The sequence below is a fragment of the Oryx dammah genome, unplaced genomic scaffold, assembly GCF_014754425.2.
Source record: "Oryx dammah isolate SB20612 unplaced genomic scaffold, SCBI_Odam_1.1 HiC_scaffold_12, whole genome shotgun sequence".
NCBI lineage: Eukaryota > Metazoa > Chordata > Mammalia > Artiodactyla > Bovidae > Oryx > Oryx dammah.
The window spans coordinates 16,858,835-16,881,216 of record NW_024070196.1 but is presented as its reverse complement, the minus strand read 5'-3'; the positions used below and the strand labels follow the sequence as shown (position 1 = coordinate 16,881,216).

Genomic DNA, 22,382 nt, shown 5'->3' with positions numbered 1-22,382 from the left:
AATGCAGAGTTCCAAAGAATAGCAAGAAGAGATAAGAAAGCCTTCTTCAGCGATCAGTGCAAAGAAATAGAGGAAAACAACAGAATGGGAAAGACTAGAGATCTCTTCAAGAAAATTAGAGATACCAAGGGAACATTTCATGCGAAGATGGGCTCGATAAAGGACAGAAATGGTATGGACCTAACAGAAGCAGAAGATATTAAGAAGAGATGGCAAGAATACACAGAAGAACTGTACAAAAAAGATCTTCACGACCCAGATAATCACGATGGTGTGATCACTCATCTAGAGCCAGACATCCTGGAATCATCTAAGTGGGCCTTAGAAAGCATCACTACGAACAAAGCTAGTGGAGGTGATGGAATTCCAGTTGAGCTGTTTCAAATCCTGGAAGATGATGCCGTGAAACTGCTGCACTCAATATACCAGCAAATTTGGAAAACTCAGCAGTGGCCACAGGACTGGAAAAGGTCAGTTTTCATTCCAATCCCAAAGAAAGGCAATGCCAAAGAATGCTCAAACTACCACACAATTGCACTCATCTCACACGCTAGCAAAGTAATGCTCAAAATTCTCTAAGCCAGGCTTCAGCAATATATGAACCGTAAACTTCCTGATGTTCAAGCTGGTTTTAGAAAAGGCAGAGGAACCAGAGATCAAATTGCCAACATCCACTGGATCATGGAAAAAGCAAGAGAGTTCCAGAAAAACATCTATTTCTGCTTTATTGACTATGCCAAAGCCTTTGACTGTTTGGATCACGATAAACTGTGGAAAATTCTGAAAGAGATGGGCATACCAGACCACCTGACCTGTCTCTTGAGAAATCTGTATGCAGGCCAGGAAGCAAGAGTTAGAACTGGACATGGAACTACAGACTGGTTCCAAATAGGAAAAGGAGTATGTCAAGGCTGTATATTGTCACCCTGCTTATTTAACTTATATGCAGGGTACACCATGAGAAACGCTGGGCTGGAAGAAATACAAGCTGGAATCAAGATTGCCAGAAGAAATATCAATAACCTCAGATACACAGATGACACCACCCTTATGGCAGAAAGTGAAGAGGAACTAAAAAGCCTCTTGATGAAAGTGAAAAAGGAGAGTGAAAAAGTTGGCTTAAAGCTCAACATTCAGAAAACGAAGATCATGGCATCCGGTCCCATCACTTCATGGGAAATAGATGGGGAAACAGTAGAAAACAGTGACAGACTTTATTTTTTGGGGCTCCAAAATCACTGCAGATGGTGATTGCAGCCATGAAATTAAAAGACGCTTACTCCTTGGAAGAAAAGTTATGACCAACCTAGATAGCATATTCAAAAGCAGAGACATTACTTTGCCGACTAAGGTCCATCTAGTCAAGGCTATGGTTTTTCCAGTAGTCATGTAAGGATGTGAGAGTTGGACTGTGAAGAAGGTTGAGCGCCGAAGAATTGATGCTTTTGAACTGTGGTGTTGGAGAAGACTCTTGAGAGTCCCTTGGACTGCAAGGAGATCCAACCAGTCCTTTCTGAAGGAGATCAGCCCTGGTATTTCTTTGGAAGGAATGATGCTAAAGCTGAAACTCCAGTACTTTGGCCACCTCATGCGAAGAGTTGACTCATTGGAAAAGACTCTGATGCTGGGAGGGATTGGGGGCAGGAGGAGAAGGGGACGACTGAGGATGAGATGGCTGGAGTCTGAGTGAACTCCGGGAGTTGGTGATGGACAAGAAGGCCTGGTGTGCTACGATTCATGGGGTCGCAAAGAGTTGGAGACGACTGAGCGACTGAACTGAACTGATTACTTTTCTTTAAATTTTACTTTACAATACTGTTTTGGTTTTGCCATACATCAACATGAATCTGCCACGGGTGTACATGAGTTCCCAATCCTGAACCCCCCTCTTACCTCCCTCCCCATACCATCTCTCTCATTACTTTTCAGCTTCAGTTTCTTCCTGCCACTTCTGATTTGTGCCTATTTCCCAAAGACAGTAACACTTGAGGGAGGACAATGAAAAGCTATGACAAATCTAGACAGTATGTTAAAAAGCAGAGACATCACTTTGCCTACAAAGGTTTGCATAGTCAAACCTATGGGTTTTGCAGTAGTCATGTACAGATGTGAGAGTTGGACCATAAGGAAGGCTGAGTGCCAAAGAATTGATGCTTTTGAACTGTGTTGGAGAAGACTCTTGAGAGTCCTTTGGATTGCAAGGAGATCAAATCAGTCAATCTTAAAGGAAATCAACCCTGAATATTCTCTGGAAGGACTGATGCTGTAGCTGAAGCTCCAATACTTTGGACACCTGATGCAAAGAGCTGACTCATCAGAAAAGACCCTGATGCTGGGAAAGATTGAAGGCAGGAGGGGAAGGGGGTGGCAGAGGATGAGATGGTTGGATGGCATCACTGACTCGATGGACATGAGTTTGAGCAAACTCTGGGGGATAGTGAAGGACAGGGAAGCCTGGCATGCTGCAGTCCATGGGATCACAAAGAGCTGGACATGACTGAAAGTCTGAACAACAATGACAAAAAGGTAACTGAGAACCTCAGCAGTGACTCCTGGAAGGAGAAGACCCCTCCTGTCTCTGCTTCCCCACCAACCACTGCCCACTTTCACCCAGCCCCTCTGTGGAGTCCTCAGACTCCCCCACTTATATTACTTCCCAGAAATTCAGACACACGACTCAAACCAAAGGAAGATTTATCAAATCTGCTTGGTTTCATCAGTAAGTTCAGTTCAGTCGGTCAGTCATGTCTGACTCTTTGTGACCCCATAGACTGCAGCATCCCAGGCCCCCATGTCCATCACCAACTCCCAGAGTTCACTCAAACTCATGTCCATTGAGTGGGTGATGCCATCTAACCATCTCATCCTCTGTTGTTCCCTTCTCCTCCTGCCTTCAATCTTTCCCAGCATCAGGGTGTTTTCAAATGAGTCAGCTTTTCGCATCAGGTGGCCAAAGTACTGGAGTTTCAGCTTCAACATCAGTCCTTCCAATGAACCCCCAGGACTGATCTCCTTTAGGATGGACTGGTTGGATCTCTTTGCAGTCCAAGGGATTCTCAAGAGTCTTCTCCAACACCACAGTTCAAAAGCATCAATTCTTCAATGCTCAGCTTTCTTTATAGTCCAAGCTCTCCGTTATTCAATAATATATATATTTTTTAATTTGGAAGCCGCCATCTTTTCTAAGCTTACTGATGCTTTTCAATGGTTCCCACAAATAATAAATTTAAATGTGGTCAACTGTTAATAACAGAAGAATGTAAGTAAAGGATCTCCAGGTATGTTTTATACAATTCTTACTTTTGCAACTTTTCTGTAAGGTTGAAATTCTTTCTAGTGACAAGTTGTTGTTTTAAATTCCACTAACTTAAGAAATACTGAATCACTGTGTTGTGTACCTAGAACTAACACAGTGCAGCAAGTTAGTCATATGTTAATAAAAATAAATAGATAAAATACATAAAGCACTACCTGTATTTTTCCTCTCACAAACGTGGTGAGATCATTCTCATTTTCAAAGATGGAAAGTGTCTGCAGCAGATTCTGCTCCAGCCATTCCCAGTGTTCAGTGATTTCTTTTCTGGAACCACCTGCACAAACATAAAATGGTAATAATCAACGTTAGCATGTCAACGATGCTTTCAAACCAGTCTCACCCCATCCCTATGTACTGCCATCCGCTCTGCCTTCTAATACTTTTCCTGTCAGAGGAAATCACACAGAAGACGATGCAAGATGTGTTAAAAATCCAAGAGTAAGTATAGTGTATGGTCACGTGTGACCAGGTGAGTCCAGAAACTTTGGGGACAGTCTTTTAGGGTGGGAGGGCAACAACGTTTCTCCCGCTCACTTTTCTGGTTTGGGAACTTAGCCCTATCCTCTTTTCTCCCTCTGGGAATCTGCACTTTTCAGGGGAAGGCAGATCTTGTCAGGAGACTAGGTTACAATTGTTAAGTTGCAACAATACGAGGCCTTCGGTATGCCCCTGGAGATCTGATGTAACCACCTCCTATAATGGGCAAAAAATGATCCTCCCTCCCTTCAATTATGAATGAGATGTGAAAATGGACTATCACTAGGGAATAGCAGCCCTGTCCTCACCAGCGCCGTTGCTCTGAATTGTAATGGGATGAGGTCATCCTCACAGCCTCCATCCAAGTCAGAAACAAGAAGCGAGAGTCATCTCGCCGGCCAACCTGCAAACTGAATCAACCCAAGCCTGGGAGAGTAGATAACAGGTACCCTGCTCTCTGCCCACAGCTGCAGGGATGCCAAGCCAATGTCCTTGTCGAGACACTGGAACAAATTCCCTTCTTTTGTTTTTTTCTTGCCCTGCAATTGTTAATGACCTTGCAAAACAGTTTGTTAGAAGCCATCCCTATTTTATAAATTGTATGTACCATTCATTCCAGAATTAAAGAAAGATTTTGCAACTCTACTGATTGATTCCTTCAGATGTCTCCTTAAGATTTCCAAGTTATCTTTTAATTGATTTCTTAAAAGCAGCTTCTCTCTGTTCTTTGTCACCAGTAACTGTATGTATCTCAGAAACTCACTCTGATAACTGACTGGGAAAAGCAAGAGATAGAAATGTGTCCTGTGATACTCAGAACTGTGAGGAACAGGACTAAAATCTCTTGGGGAATAAGAGGCACATTTGGAGAGGGAAATGGCAACTCACTCCAGTATTCTTGCCTGGAGAATTCCATGGACAGAGGAGCCTGGGGGGCTACCTACAGTCCATGGGATAGCAGAGAGTTTGATATGACTGGGCAACAAACACTTTCACAGTTGGAGGGTTTTCAGATCCACTGGTCGAGGAAAGGCAAAACCGAAAGAAATCCACATTCATTTTCTTTTACTCTGAGCCGAAACTCCAAAACTGCCCACATGGAATGCATCTGTAAAGGATAAAGACTAAATCTCTGAGTTAGGAGGCAGTGCTATGGAAACGCGAATGAAGAGGCTGGAGCTCTTCACAGGCCCTTTCCACGGCTCACTCTTTCGGGGTCACAGTCAACCACATGGAAAAGCAATCGACGACTCTGCACCACGCTGTCATGGCAAGAGCTAGAGCTCATGAAACCTGGGTCCCTCTCCTTTCTCCCAGCAGCCAACCGGGTGCCTGTAGACAGTCTGCTTCATCTTTCTCTGTCTCAAACTCTTTACATGTAAAATGCAGGCAAATTTAAAAAGAAAGAAAACCTTTATTCATTTCAGAGAAATGTTACAAAAAGTCACATGGAATAATGTCTATAGATACACTTTGTAAAGAAGAAAACACTGTACAAATGCAAGATACAATGCTCATTTGGAATATGTCGGGAATGAGTCATTCTGGAGTTAGCCAGAGAGTTTTAAAACATTTTAGACTTTAAAATTTTAAATAGGCATTGGAAAATTTTCTAAAATATACTGTGTCCTTCCTTGCCTGTAAACAGGTCACCACCATCCCCAGCTGCGGCTGGCTGGGCGATACAGACAGAGCCCAATCCAGAGTCGATGCTGGCCACGTGCCCTCCCGCCGCCGTCCCATCTGTGCCTGCTGGCAACCGTTAGATGCCTGCACCTCAGGTCACAGGCACTTCTGGGGACTCAGGGGATCAAAGAACTTCTGCAGCCCCACCGGGTGCAATTCCCAGCCTCTGATTTTGCCTCTCCTCTGCCCCTGCCTATGTCGACAGTAGATGTGCCTTCCAGAGGCTGGTTTGCACACGTCCCTCGGCTCAGCCGGGACAGTCTGCCTGTGGACTGGTATACCGCCCTGCGCTGCCCTTTACCAGGTGGTCATACCAGGTACCTGACCTGAGAGTCCCTGTTAGGCTGTGGTGGCAACTGACCACAAGTCAGCCTCCCTGTTCCTTGGTTATCCTGCATAGAACCCATCAGCTATAAGGCCCGGGGCAGCCCAGCTGTGCCTTCATCTTTGCACACACTGCCTGCAGTTTTCATGTGCTTATTCATCTAGGCCCACCCGACCACCCCCCAACACACACACACACTCAGGCCACGGTGGAAGCGGTACATGCATCAGCACACTCATTCAACACACGTGCACTTCTGCCTCCAGTTTTCATGAGCACTACATGAAGGTCTTCACGACTGACCCTCGGTTTTAAGCAGGCATCTGAGCACTCCTATATCGAGTTCAGGGTCTCTGTCCACATTGTTTCCCCTTCTATTGCCTTCTTTGCTGTTTTACGACCTCCTGCTCATTAGTCTGCCCCACTGTTCCGTCATTTCCACAATCTCTGCCTGCCACCCCCTGACGCCATTCTCACCACCGGCTCTTTTCTCTACGCCTCATTGCCTGGGATGTAAATCCCCACATTTCTGTCTGTGATCACCACCAATGTCCCCTCTCCACCCCCCGCTGCTGCTTCTCTTCCTTCATCTCCCGTGGCTTCTCTCATTCTAGCCACTGTCACATGAAGAGGCTGGCCTTTTGGGGTCACCACCAGCCACTTACAGCTCCCTTTACTGAAGAAGTGTTGAGATGGCAAATCTCAGTATCTTTACTTTTTGTTTGATTTAGATTAATTTATTAATTTTAATTGGAGGTTTTTGTGGTGGTTTTTGCCATACATCGGCATGAATCAGCCACGGGTGTACATGTGTCCCCCCATCCTGAAGCCCCTCCCACCGCCCCTCCCCAACCCATCACTCTGGTTGTCCCAGAGCTTTGGGTGCCCTGCTTCATGCATCAAACTTGTACTGCTCATCTCTTTTACCTATGGTAATATACATGTTTCAATGCTATTCTCTCAAATCATTCCACCCTTGCCTTCTCCCACAGAGTCCAAAAGTCTGTTCTTTACATCTGTGTCTCTTTTGCTGTCTTGCCTATAGGGTTGTCGTGACCATCTTTTGAAATTTCATATATATGCGTTAATATACTGTACTGGTGTTTCTCTTTCTGACTTACTTCACTCTGTATAATAGGCTCTAGTTTCATCGCCTCATTAGAACGGACTCAAATGCATTCTTTTTTATAGCTGAGTAACATTCCATTGTGTATATGTTGTGTACCACAACTTCTGTATCCATTCGTCTGCCGATGGACATCTAGGGTGCTTCCGTGTCCTAGGTACTGTAAACAGTGCTGCAGTGAACACTGGGGTACATGTGTCTCTCTCAATTCCAAATCTCAGTATCTTTAGGTCTTTAGTTCTTTGCGCAATGCTTTGGGCCTGCTTCTGTGCTACCAAAGAGGTTTCAGGCTTCTTCTGGCTATATCCAGGCCCAAGGTTACAAAGTTCCAGAAAACAGGGTTGTAGATAAGGAAGAACTCTGTATACCATTATAAGAAACCATTATCAGCATAAATGAGAAAAGAAAAAGACACAGATGCCATCAGCCAACAGTAATTTCAGGAATTAACTATGGATTCTGATCCATACCCAACAGACACTTGCCAGGGAGAGGAAGGGAAATATACCTTTTACATTTACTCTGCAAATGCACCATATTCTCTGATCACTTTCCCAAAGGCACAAAAAATAAATGAGGACAGGTGTTTAAGGCTCCAGGCTCTGGAGACAGGAAATAAGAGACGATGCCTATGTAGAAGGCAGAGCTGGATTCCTCCTGCAGCGGACAAGGCACATTCTGAAGATGCCAATCAAGTAAAAGTTCTCTCTGAAAGCAGGTGTCCACTTCCCACCCCAGAACAAATGAAGGTACTGCTCAGATCACAGAGCAAATGTCCTGCTAACAGTTTGAGAGCAACTGATGCTGTTGCCAGATCACCCTTTAGGAAAGAGGGAGATGCCAAGAGAAACACGTTGGAATCCTGACTGTTCCTTACATAGGGCTCTTTCATTTCTCAAGAAAGTAAGCACAAGGGCTACAATGTTTAAGAGCCTGGAACTTTGCTTCTGTTACTGTGTAGAGTGAGATAACAGGAAGCTCTTCTGCCATGACTCTCAGAGAGGGCTGGTCTATCTGCCCAACCATTTGGGCAAAATGTGTTAGGCACTCAGAAGAGAACTTGGCAGTCGACTTTCTGGCAAGGCTGCTTCGACAAACATACAGCAGGAACAACAAGCTGACCGATGTGCAATCAGCTGAAACAACAAAGAAAGCTGTGTCGGGTAGGAGAAGCCTTCAGGAAACCCAAGATAAAGCTTTTTGCTACGGGAAAACTGGATCGACACTTGAGGGCCTGAAGAGAATTTAGAAATTAATTTTGGAAAAATAAGAATCTTTTACCATTTGCAGGGTTGTGTTTTGTTTTCAGAATACTATGCACAGGCCGCGTGTGTAAATCTGGGCAAAATTTAAACACTACCTACGATGATGGAAAATACTGAATCAGCCTAGTCTTATTTCTCATCTGGTTTGAGATGTACCTAAGAGTACAGGAAGTCCACTTGAAATAAAAAGACAGAGGCACTAAAATGGACCCACAAAATGGATTCAATTGTATCTGGCCTCTGAGGATTAAGAACAAAGGCGTACAACTTCACTGATGGCAATTCAGTGGATATCTTTTGTGGTGCATGACTGATATTAACAAAATTTGTTTCTGGGACTGCAGCACTGACTTAAAAACCTGAATTCAACTATATCTAAGATGGTATATTTCCTCTGATCAAGAGGGTATGTATGCACCTGTACAGATACATACGTCTGTGTCTAGGCAAAAATAAAAACCTCTTATGACAAGGCAGAAAAAAAAAAAAAAAAACTCAAGCAAAACAAACTCACTAAACCTCCCAGGGATTAAAAAGCAACCAATCTAGTATTTTCAGATACCAGAACAGGCTGTTTGGATTCCAAAACTGATCCAGTTCTCAAAAGAATTGTGCTTGAAGCTACTTAAATAAAGGTGAAAGGGAACCATCTATTTTATGGCCTCAGACACATGCAACCTTAGCCCCAAAGATGATAATGTTGTAATTTAAATACAAAATAAAGTAAAGGATAATACCCAATATGCCTGAGTGATACTTGCTGTCTCTCTAGGATTTACAAAGCTACCACTGTACTACCTACACCCAGAAAAAGGACAAACTTGCCTCCGGAGAGGGCAAGAGATACAACCCCAAAATAATGCGCTGATTTGAACAGTTTTAGAAACAAAAGCAATGGCACCCCACTCCAGTACTCTTGCCTGGAAAATCCCATGGACGGAGGAGCCTCGTGGGCTGCAGTCCATGGGGTCGCTAAGAGTTGGACACGACTGAGCGACCTCACTTTCACTTTTCACTTTCATGCATTGGAGAAGGCAATGGCAACCCACTCCAGTGTTCTTGCCTGGAGAATCCCAGGGACGGGGGAGCCTGGTGGGCTGCCGTCTATGGGGTCGCACAGAGTTGGACACGACTGAAGTGACACAGCAGCAGAAACAAAAGGGAAATTTATGGTTTAAAAATCCACATCCATTGACATGTATACATTGCTATATCGAAAATGGATAACCAACAAAAACCTACTGTATACCACAGGGAACTCTGCTCAATGTTACATGGCAGCCTGAATGGGAGGGGAGTTTGGGGGAGAAGAAATACATGTATATGTATGGCTGAGTCCCTTTGCTGTTCACCTGAACTATCACAACATTGTTAATTGATTATATTCCAACATTAAATAAAAACTTAAAAATCTACATCCAATTAAAGCTAAAATTTTAAACAAGTTAAACAGTGATAATGATGTGTTTTCTATTACTTATCTGTGCTTATTTACCAAGACCAGGTGCCATGATTTCACCATAGACACGTAATCTCACAGCACTCCTACAAGTAGATCCAATTACCCTCCTTTTACAGATGAGGACGCTGAGGCTTCCACATCCTATGAAATCAAATTCAGATTTTTTTCTGCCCTCAAATGCTTGCTCTTAATTGCTACAGTTCCACCTACTGACATATTTTAGAAGTGAGGCTAAATATCCCTAGAGGTTAGATTATCTGGAGTAATACACAGCCTGATTATCAGTGAGACAATATTACGTAATAGCTCAGACCCACAGGCTTTGATGTCAAAAAAGTACACCTGGTTTCAAACCCCTCCATACCAAACGAAAGTTCTATGACCACGGAAGAGTTACTTAATCTCTCTGTGCTTCAGATTCCTCATCTGTAACATGGGGGTAACAGCACCTACCATAGGAGCTTGTGCTGGAGATTAAGGACAATAATACGTGTAAAGTGCTAGCACAGGTCTAGAATACATCAATACAAAGCACTAACTAGCTACTTTTGTTATGACCATCATAAGCAAGAAAACACAAAGATCTCATCTTGAAATGTGATGTAGAAGATATTCTGATGTTGAAGATACTTCTCATTTCTGATGTCAGAGCACTAACAACCAGCTGCTGAACTGTTGCCTGACTAGCGCACATTCAGCACAAATCTCTCTGGCCCTGACACCCTTATGTTTAGACTGCAGAGTGTACGTATGATTGAATAAAGCAAGTCTAGCAATCCTTGTCTAACTATTATAAGCTTCTTACATAACTCCGCTTACAGTCTCTTACAGGTCATAACAGTGTGCTCATAGCTTTATAATCACTTGAGAAAAGAGAAGCTCAGGTAACTCATTCAACCTGGGCAGTAAGAATTAGTGGTTGATGTCATTATTTTGCTTGTTTTACTTAAATGCCAAGGTCCTTTCCTACCTTGATGGACAGAATGTAAATGGCTATCTTTCTGGAGGGCAATCAGGCTAATGACACTAAAAGCCTTCTTTGATTCAGCATATCTACTTCTATAAATTTATCCTAAGGTGATAATTAAAGGAAGGTGGAAATATTTGGTTAGAGGATACTAAGATTTTTCAAAATGCAGTTATCATTAGGGGAAAAAAACCCTAGATTTCCAAAAAACAGCACATCAGCTGGGTAACATCAGCTGGGTAAACTACATTATATACACAATAAAATATTATCTACCTGTTAAAATTGACAGGATAGACATATATTTTCTTGACACAGAAAGACTAGCCATATATGTATATCAGACACACATTTGTATACATATATATATACACATATGTATACATGTATACAGAGAAGGCAATGGCAACCCACTCCAGTACTCTTGCCTGGAGAATCCCAGGGACGGGGGAGCCTGGCAAGCTGCCGTCTATGGGGTCGCACAGAGTCAGACACGACTGAAGCGACTTAGCAGCAGTAGCAGCATACATGTATATACATATATAGGTATATATATATATATACATATTTGTGTCTTATAGATACACAAAAGTATAAACAGACACATATAGACACACACACACATATATAAAATCTGGAAGGTGAAGATTTATAATGCAGTATTATTGTTTTTTTTGAGAAGGAAATGGCAACCCACTCCAGTATTCTTGCCTGGAGAATCCTGTGGACAGAGGAGCCTGGTGGGCTGCTGTCCTTGGGGTTGCACAGAGTCGGACACGACTGAAGCACCTTAGCATGCATGCATGCATACATTGGAGAAGGAAATGGCAACCCACTCCAGTATTCTTGCCTGGAGAACCCCAGGGGTGGAGGAGCCTGGTGGCCTGCCGTCTATGGGGTCGCACAGAGTCGGACACGACTGAAGCAACTTAGCAGCCGCATTACTGTTTTTTAATGTTTTACTTTCTTTGCTTATCTATATTTTCTAATTTCCTGAAATAAACATGTATGGCTTATACATTAAAAAGTAAGTTCTTTTATTTAAGCTGCTATGTTCCCAAGGATACAGGAATAGTTCCTGAGGTACACAGGCCACGGAAACATGAATAATGGCCAACCTCCACATTACATGTATATCGTGTGAAAGGCAACTAAATGACCCAGCATTTCGCTATCTAGTGTAGAGATATAGGAGAAGCAGAACCAATTAGCACCCTTTCATTAAACTCCAGGTCTCAGTAGCTGCTGACTAAAAGAATGTTTAATCATAAAAGCCAGCATGGTAGCATTTAAAAAGGCCTGGGCTGGCAGTGGAGGGGGCTGAGAACTTGACCTCAGCTCTGCACTAACTGGCTGTAACCAGCCATGTGAACTCGGGCACCTTACTTTGTCTCTGTACCCTGTCACAGTCAGAGCCCTGGACAAGGCCGTGGCTACTCTGTCTTTCCATTCTGAAAATGAATGCCGACAAGGGCCCAGATGAGATTCTAAGATGGTAAAGAAAAGGGAAAGCAGATCAATGGGCAAGGGAATCAAGGCACCATTCAGGGCTGTGTTATCTGTGAGGTGCCTTCAAGCACACAACCTCCACCCCATTTCCTTTATTAGTCCTGTTGGAAGGTCAGATGTACCCACAGAGAACTGTCGACCTTTCCCTCTGTCTCTCCAATTGTAACTCTTGTGTCCCAGGGCCTTGGAATTATCTGCAATTCTATATGTCCATATTCTCTTGGAGGGCATCCCAGGAGGCGCAGTGGTAAAGAATCCACCTGCCAACATGGGAGACACAGGTTAGATCCCCTGGAGAAGGGAATGGCAACCACTCCAGTATTCTTGCCAGGATAATCCCATGGACAGAGGAGCCTGGTGGGCTATAGTCCACGGGGCTGCAGAGTCAGACACGACTCAGCAACTAAGCAGCACAGCAGAATATTCTTATGAGGCTGTCTAACGTTTCTTACTCTTTGAACCTCCCAGTTCTGATCGTATGCGTGCATGCTCAGTCGTGTCCGACTCTTTGTGACCCCATGGACTGTAGCCCACCAGGCTCCTCTGTCCTTGGAATTTTCCAGGCAAGAATACTGGAGTGGGTTGCCGTTTCCTTTTCCAAGGGATCTTCCTGACCCCGGGATTGAACCCAGGTCTCTTGTGTTTCCGGATTCTTTGCAACTGCACCACCTGGGGAGCCCTTAGTTCTTCTTGTGGGGACAACCAAACGGGTTGCCTTCTGCTTAAGACCCTTGAAGTCTGAGGAGGGCAAAGGACTGAGCTCCCTCCTGCCTCTGGGGCACCAAGGCCAAGACACCAGCTGCTGGAGGAACATCTGAAGCTGTTTAGTGCCCCAGTGAGGGCACAAGTGTAAAATCCGCACTCACTGGTGGGAGACAGGCAGGACTGCCAGAGTATATAACCAGCTCAATAAAGTACTCTGGACCAATTCCTAACGTACTACTTCCTTTATGTTCTTGGAAATAGCAGGGAATTCCCCAGTGGTCAGTTGTTAGGGCTCGAGCTTTCATTGCCGGGGCCCTGGGTTCAATCCCTGGTCAGGGAATTAAAATATAGCAAGCTGCATGTTGCGGTAAAAAATAATAATAATAATAAAGTAAACAATTTAAGAAGAAAAATAAATAGCAAAAACGATGTTGCTGCACAAACCACAGAACAAAATGCAAGTCAGCAGGCTGGAATCGATGGCACAATGGAATATCCACCAAAAACAACAGTGGCTTCATTTTGTGAAGTGGCAGAGAAAAGAAAAAGTCATTATTTAGGCAGTTTTTGGCTCCCCTTCCCAATGAAAGAAACATAATAAAGCAATTTCTTCAAGTCAATCTGCATACAGATGATAGAACACAGTAAAAAGAAGCATCTGAAAACAATGTTTCAACAAATCACTCCCGTTTTTTTGCTCCCCTCTTCTTTCTGTTCATACTGTCAATAACCAAGTGAGCATTATACTGAGTAAGTCATACAAAGTCTAAAACTAGGTCCTGCCTGGCTCCATGTGGCTCAAATCTAAGATAGTCATAAGAGTAGAATTTACCACTAAGACAGCTACTCTCCTACAGAAAATGGAAGACACTGATTGTAGACGTGCCCTTAGTTCACTTTACACAAATCAAAGATTCACAAGGCACGTGGCATAAAAACAGAGGTTTTGCAATCCTATGGATTCTACAGGGCAGTGAGTTAGACAATCTCCTGTTGAAACTTCTCTTACAGCAACGATTCATAAAATCAGAGCAAATTAGTGGTTAGGACTCCACACTACACTGTGGACGGCCCAGGTTGCAGAGGGCCCAGGCTCAATCCCTGGTTAGAAAACTAAGATTTCACAAGCCTCAAGGCGCAACCAAAAAAAAAAAAGAAGAAGAGCATATTAAAAAGCTCTTGCCAGACAGTCCCACCAAATATCAACTTTATAGCTTATGGAAAAAAAAATTTTTTTAATTACAAACTAAAAAGAACCTTTTTAAGCTATCAACTTTGGCTCTTACAATCTCCTGAAAGGGAGCCAGGCATTTGGGTTTTAAAGAGAAATCGATAAGGAACAATTAGTGGGTAAATGAACTTTAACAGAGGTTGTGGAGTCTCACTTCTGTGGAGTCTTCTACAAGGAAATTCTGGGTAATCAGTACATTCAAAAGTTACAACTGCTCCAGGTTTATTATAATGAGATCATGCAGGTATGGCAGGCATCATCTCCTTGAGGTATAAATTATGACATCAGCATTTACTGCCCTGTGTTCCTTAGCCCTGGCTTGGCAAATAACTCAGGAATAACGGGTCTTTGTAACTCTGGGCTCTTCCCCATAGGAGCATTTCTTGGAGCCTTTGCTCCATAGAACGGCAAAACCTCAGAAACAGTGAAGAGTAGTGATGTCAGATAACAGGGGAGGAAAAAAAAAATAGTCACAGATAGGAACCAGCTCATCACAGCCCCGTACGCATGCAATGACCTGGGAAGGCCAGGAATCCTAACGGTTCTGAGAACCTGCAGGCTCTACAGGTTTTTGAAAGTCCGGAACAAGTGATGCAAATGCTGGAAGATGAGAGTGTCAAAGCCTCCTTACGTCCAGGGGTGCTGGCAGTTCTGCCTGATTCCCTTTCTCTTTCTTCACTTGCTGGCTCCAATGTCTATTTTAATACCATTCTATACTGTTTGCCAACTAAAGGTGACATTTTCCCTTTATACTGTAGCTACCGGGTGTTGCCCCTTGTGTGGAGTGAAACACAACTCTATCTTAGAGGGATGGCAATGTCAGGGTCCAGCTTCTCTCTTCCTTTATCCTTACTCCTTTCCTCCTGCTCTAATCCCCAGCCCTCATGCCTGCCTGGATGGCTTTCTCCCTGCCTGGACTCACACTGCCATTCCTTCATCCACTGGAATGCTTAGATGCTAAGTCACTTCATTGTTTCTCCTGTTTGCATCTGAACCAGAATAACCTTAAAGGGACACAATTACAATGTTAGAATTTCAGGTGCTGAATCCTTCAGAGTGTTTTGCTAGGGTACCAGAGCCTTCTGGCAGTCTGAAATCATACCCACAGAACTCCCCCTACCCTTGTAGAAGGCCAGCCAAGGGTCCTATCTCTAGCTGGCAGCCCCATCGCCCAATGGCACTGCTTGGTACTTGCTCACACTGGGCTGTAACTGACTATTTCCTTGCATTCTCAAGAGCAGAGGCCGGATCTAATTATCTTTATATCTTTAGATCCCAGCATGGCACTTCCTACCAAGCAGAGACCAATTTAAAACCTAAATAAAATCAACTGAAAGAGCTTCCAATGGTCAAAGCTAGACCGATTTGAGCAACAAAATAAAGTTGTGCTGGATTATAACACAAGGAATAAATAGTCATGCATTCATAGTGATAAAAATAATTGAACAAATTAAAACCCCCTACTCAGTAAATGTGCATGGTGACTTACTTCCAAGGAGGACAGTTTGGGAAGGAGAAGAAGACAGTGGGAAAACCCGAAAAATACTATTCCAGCCAGGTGATCAAGGACATCATCAGTCAAAAGTCAGCTTGATAGGAGGTGCCCCTGCTTGACATAATGTGATGGAAACAGAACTTTATCTCTGTGATCTTCCTCACAAAAGTCTATCACCCCAGCCTAGTCATGAGAAGAACATCAGATACATTCCACAAGAAGGACAATTTTATAATACACCTGACCATTCTCCTTCAAAAATGGCAGAGTCATCAAAAACAAGGCAAGTCTGAGTAACTTCTACAGCCAAGAGGAGATTCAAAGAGATATATCAACTAAACAGAAAATAGTACCCTGGCTGGGATCCTGGAACAGAAAAAGGACATTATGTAAAAACTAAGGAAATCTAAATAAAGTATGGACTCTATTCAATACCAGTGTAGCAACACTGGTTCACCCATTGGAACAAATGTTTCATAGTAAGATGTTAACTGCAGGAGAAACTTATATATATGGAGGGTTATGGAAGTGCTCCAAACTACCTATTCAATTTTCCTGTAAATCTAAAACTAAAGAATAAAATCAATTAATTTTTTAAAAAATCATGTGGAGGCAAAAAATTAAAACAAAACAGAACTGTTCAGTGCCCCTGCTCTTCCTAGGGTTATCTGAAAAAACAAATAACTAAAAAAAAAAAAAAAAAAAAAAAAAAAAAAAAACCTTAGCCACTTTGGACTAGCAGTTCTTGTGAGAGACCTAATAAGAGCATGACTGTTTACCACTATTTTAAGCCCAGTGAGTGAAAGTTGCTCAGTCATGTCCAACTCTTTGCAAACCCATGGGATTCTCCAGGCCAGAATTCTGGAGTGGGTTGCCATTCCCTTCTCCACGGGATCTTCCCAATCCAGGCCACCTGCATTGCAGGCGGATTCTTTACCAGCTGAGCCACAAGGGAAGTCCTTAAGCCCAGTACATTATTCCATATTACCATCAGGAGAAATAAATAATCCCTACTTGGGAGGCAGGATAGGTATTCCTTAGTCCACCCAGGACTTCACGTGTTCCTAGTCATTTCCCAGCTTCCCTGTAGATAGACTGGGGCCATGTTGACTGATTCTATCTAGCCAATGGGGTGTGAGTGATGGTGATGGCACCTCTTGGCCAAGCAAGTGAAACAAATGTGTGCCTCCACGTCCCGCTTTTTCCTTGGAAGTTGATCGTGGAAATTTTGGTGTTACTACAGATGGAGGTGGCCACTGCATCCCAATAAGACTTCAGCAGGTTGAGAAAGAAACCTTTAGTGTGTTAAACTGCTGAGATTCAGGGTTTATCTGCTGAAATGGCTATAGTAACTTGTCTTAAATGACCCATGGATTGCATCTCACAATGAAATGTTCCTTCCCTTATGAAAGTTGTCAATCATAACACTTCCCCTATTTCCAAATATTGCACTTACCACAGGCGATGGTCCAATAAACCAAAGAATCTGGAGTCTGGTACAGGATTCGGTAAGGAGCGACCCGGGCACTGGAGTCCAACACGACATCAAGGGTGCCCACCAAGAGGCCTGAGGACAGAAAGCGGGGAGAAAAGTTTAAGGGTCTCCTCCAAATTCCCAGAGGCAGCAGTGTGGATACACCCCTTCTGGTGGGCCTGTCAACAAACCCTCATCCCATCTGGACAAAACTTTCCACTCGGGTGCATATGCTGAAAGACAGCGCCGGTTTCCAAAACAAAACCAACAAAGCTCCTACCTCAGTCCCTGACACATGGTGGTATTGATAATTGACACCTGTTTCAAACTAAAAAGTAAGGTATGAAGCACTGATATTCTGGGGTCTTTGCTTTACCATCATTACAAACGTGTGTAATATTTTCTCCCCTTCTTCATCCTGCAAACAAATCCTTAATTTAAGTAACCTAACAAAACCACAGGAACCAGTCATGTACATCTGAGTCCATGTGCTAGGCAGCCCCACGTGTTATTTTCATAATAATAATATTTCTCACCTTTCTTTTGCATTGAACAGGTACAGTTCAGCTCAGCAAACAATAAAAGACTACTATACGCAAGGTGGGGCTTCCCTGATGGCTCAGACAGTAAAGAATCTGCCTGCAATGCAGGAGACCGGGTTTGATCCTTGGGTTGGGAAGATCCCCTGGAGAAGGGAATGGCAAGCTACTCCAGTATTCTTGCCTGGAGAATTCCATGGACAAAGGAGCCTGGTGGGCCACAGTCCATGCAGTCATGGAGTCGGACACGACTGAGCAACTAACACTTTCACACTTTCAGATGCAAAGCAGACCCAATGGGCATGAAGCTGAATAAGGCAAGAGTCCCTAAGACATGTATAATCCAGTCAGGGTGAGGGCCAGGCAGTATATTAGGGCTGCGTTTAGGAGTGAGCAGGGCTGTGAAGCAAGCATTTCCCCCATCTCAAAGGCAGAGTCCTTTGCTATTCGTCACATGGTGATTAATAACAACTTGGGGATGGAACTGATGGTAGTCGAGGCAGGGAGGGGAAAGTAAAAGGCCCCAGCCTTCCTTGCCCTGCCACAGTTGCAAATAAGTAGGATACAGGAAGCACCAAGCCCAGTGCCTGCCCCCGCGCCCCGACTCCTCATCAAGTTCTACTGAATCTGAACCACGGGTTCTTATGAAACTGTCACCACCAGTATCTCCTGATGCGTTGTCTTCCAGTAACATCTTAAGGCTTGGCTCCGTCCCTCCTGAACAATACTGTAATATGCATGATGCTATTGACATCGCTTCCTTCTGCTCTGCCTGCCTGGGGTCAAGTGACCTAGTGTTCAGAAGAGCTCCTTCCTGGTCTGGGGCACAGGGACAGGCCGTTGAGTTTCTGTAAAGTGGCTGCAATAGCCCTTGCCTTCCCGGACTCGAGGTATTAAGCAAGAAACCTTGGGGAAGTTTACATGGGGAAGCCCCACAGTTGTCCTTTCCGTCTTTGTCCACAGGCAGGAGTCCACCTAGGTTCACTGAGAACCCCAGTGATTACTAGCTGATCTGCATACACCAGGAGCAACATATTTTCACTAAGAAAGTGAAAGTGAAGTCGCTCAGTCGTGTCCGACGCTTTGCGACCCTGTGGACTGTAGCCTGCCAGGCTCCTCTGTCCATGGGATTTTCCAGGCAAGAATATTGGAGTGGGTTGCCATCTTCTTCTCCAGGGGAATCTTCCCAACCCAGGAATCAAACTTGGGTTTCCTGCATTGCAGGCAGGCTCCTTACCATCTGAGCCACAGGGAGGCCCACACTTTCACTAAAGGGTAAATGCATTCATGTGTTTGCTCTGGCTTGTATGAAATACATCAAAAATCAAGTCTTGAGTGTCTGCAGAGTTTTCCGAGGAGTCATTTTCCATAGAATACCACACGTGTGCATTTTTGTTCTCTACTGTGACTAGAATTTACTGCAGACCTCTAATTACTCTTCACTTATCTGCAGATGGGAGAGTGTATTAATAGGAAAAGCAAGGAGCGCCAGCTAAACTGGATTGCTCTCTATGTTAACTAGAAATACATGTGATCCAGAAATACAAGTCCATCACTCATAATAGGCAAGCGTTGGTAATACTTCTCCTTTCCTAGAATCCAAATACTGGAAGTGGCACATCCGTTGTTTCTAAGGCACACAGGCTTCGCAGTCAAGGATGAGCCTCTGTGGTGTGTGTGTATATTAGTCGCTCAGTCCTGTCTGACTCTTTGTGACTCCACGGACAGTAGCCCACCAGGCTCCTCTGTCTATGGGATTCTCCAGGCAAGAATACTGGAGTGAGGTGCCATTCCCTTCTTGACCACGGGATGTTCTTGACCCAGGGATCACACCTGCATCTCCTGAGTTGTAGGCGGATTCTTTACTGTCTGAGCCAGTAGGGAAGCCCAGCCTCTGTGGTTTAACGAGCCTCTAAGAGAGCGTTACGGTAGATAAAGATTCTTCCAAGGGCAGGCAGAGCAGTCCACAAAGGAAATCCGGGTTCTGGAGCTCTTCAGTCCTGGCTGGGCCACCTCCCAGACCCAGCCCCTCCAAGCCTCAGTTTTCCCCATCCTTAATGTCTCATTAGTCCTGTACTCTGTGACACCGAGGAGAGACGACCTCTGAAAAGGTCCAATCCCATCCCCATGTCCTGACCACAAATGTCCCTAACTACAAATCATCTATACCATCCACTATTCTAATTAAAAACCCTCTCGTATCACTCAGAGGGAAAGAAAATTGAGTGGCCTTCAAGGGGATGCCAGTGGAGTGAGGGCTTCTGATTAGAAGCCAGCTCACCAATTGTGTGTGTGCATTCACAACTGGCACTACCAATTCCATGAAGATTTAGATGAGCACTAAGAGGCACATCGTCTTTCCCTGGTGGCTCAGATGGCAAAGAACCTGCCTGCAACGCAACAGACCCGGGTTCGATCCCTGGGTCAGGAAGATCCCCTGGAGGAGAGCATGGCAACCACTCCAATATTTTCGCCTGGAGAATCTCATGGGCAGAAGAGCCTGGCAGGCTACAGTCCATGAAATCACAAGAGTCAGACACGACTTACTGACTAACACTTTCACTTAACAGGCACATCCATATCTACTGGCCCCTGCTTGCCGCCAACTAGAGAAAAGTCCGTGAAGCAATGAAGACCTAGCATAGCCAAAAATAAATAAATAAAATTATTAAACAGAAAAAGAAATAAATAAAAAATTTAAAAATATCCATTCACTTGGTAACACTGACCAGGATTTTCCCTCCACTTGGGATAGTGTACTTGTCCATCAACGCCCAACCCCCACCACCCCAAATGACAAACTCCTAATTTTCTCACGCCACCTCTTTCTAACCTGATCTCCCTCTGAGTTCTGCTCCTGTAATACCTATTGCACTTATTTAAAATCAGCTGCATATTTTGCCTTGTTCCATTTCTTCTCCCTTTTCCAGGCTGGGAGCTCCATGACAACAAGGTCTGATGGATCGCTTTGGGCCCCTAGACCCCGAATGTTGCTTGGAGCACGGTAAGACCTAAACACATGTCCGATGAAAGGACAAGTTATGTATTTTTAGAAGACTTAAATCATAAATATTTACCGTGCTGCCTAAATTGTACTGAGACAAGGAGTCAAGACTCTGCAAAAGAGAAAACACTGCTTCTGCACTCTATGTCCACACAGAACACTAGATAATGGGAAATATGAAATCTAGGCTAGAGCATCCCCTCTCCAAAAGCAGTAATCAGGATTTTCTTAGAAGTCTTATTACTCATCCCTCTGAAATGGCTGTCAAAATACTGAACCTTTCATCATTTCCCACACAAAGCACTGTTTTAGCAGCTGTTCTACTCAGCTATTTCTGGTGTTAAACAATCTTTGATCGCCTGAGATAACTAAGTCAAATTATGGCCCTCAAAATAACTCTTCTCTGCATCTACCTATTACATTAGCTCGAGGGCATCTTATAACATTAAAGTGCTGTTTTCAAGGAGATTCAGAAAACACTCTGCAAAACTGGTACCTTTAGGCCTCCCCCTGCTGTGTGCACTATGCGATGCAGACAAGAGGCATTTCCACTCCTGGGCAGCCCCTCACCCTTCAGAGGGAGGGATGTGTCAGGGGAGGGTGCGACAGCCACAGATGTGCCCGTGGCAACAATCAATCCATCTACTGATGACCTGGGATAATTTAATGTCAAAGTGGACAAGATCTACAGCTCTCTCGGCCTCCCTCTATTCATTCCCTCAGCCTTCTGGCCTGTCAAAGACAGAGCCCTACAAAGACCCTGCTGGAGCAGTCTGGGGAATGGGCTGGCTGCTGATACGGAAGCTACAATAGCACCTGCTAGGGAGTTCCCTGGCGGTCCAGTGGTTAGGACTTAGCGCTTTCACTGTTGTTGCCCCAGGTTCAATCCCTGGTCGGCAAACTAAAATCCCGCAAGCCACCCAGCACAATCAAAAATAAGAAGAACAGTAATCACTCAAGAGAGTGCCCAGTATGTACTGAGCACCATTGTTTCATGAAATATTTCAAAAAGACAGAAAAACCCTGAAAATTACAAAATACATATCCCACCACTCCGATCTTAACAACTGGTCTTATCTGCTTAAGATTTTTTTGATGTCAACCTTTCTTAAAGTGTTTATTGAATTTTTTACAATATTGCTTGCTTTATGCTTTGCTGGTTGGTTGGTTTGTTTTTGGCTGGAGGCATGTGGGATCTCAGCTCCCCCACCAGGAGTCAAACCCCTTGCATTGGAAGGTGAAGTCCTAATACCTGACCACTAGGAAGTCCCTGGGTTTTGTTTTGTTTTTTAAAAGAAAACATCACACACCCAGCAAAGCTCCCCTCTTTGTGTTCCCTTCAATCCTATTTTCCTCCCCATTTACCACCTTCCAGTATTTCCCTCCCCCCTGCCGAGGGGGCACCCAAATCCCTCCAGTATTTTCACTCTTCCCATCCACATCCTTATACTTTTATTGGCCCCCACGTATACACATGTGGTATCAATAATTTAGCACTGACGTACATTTAAAATTTTACATTAATGATAGAGTTGATATTTTTCTGCAATCTTTTTTTTACCCAATGATATGTTTGTAAAAATTACCCAGGTTATTCTTATGAATCTGATTCATTCATTTTGAATATTGTGTAATAGTCTGCTGTTGAAATACACTGTAACTTACCTATTTTCCTAATAAAGAACATTTGGGTTTATCTTTTGTTTTTTTTTTTTTTGTCTATAATGGGCACTGCAGTCATTCTCTGTACATGATCCTTAAGTATGTAAGCACTTTCTTTAAAATGAAATTGTTGGGTCAT

General features: G+C 43.9%; 1 protein-coding gene across 1 annotated transcript in view; it reads right to left on the bottom strand.

The window, feature by feature from the left end:
- Positions 1-22,382, bottom strand: part of TBC1D9 (TBC1 domain family member 9) — a 122,590-nt gene that overhangs the window by 50,473 nt on the left and 49,735 nt on the right. The window contains exons 2-3 of the mRNA XM_040250465.1: positions 17,021-17,131; positions 3,472-3,590 (exon numbers count right to left, since the gene is read on the bottom strand). Of these exons, the coding sequence (XP_040106399.1) occupies positions 3,472-3,590; positions 17,021-17,131 (230 nt within the window). The remainder of the gene's footprint in view (positions 1-3,471; positions 3,591-17,020; positions 17,132-22,382) is intronic.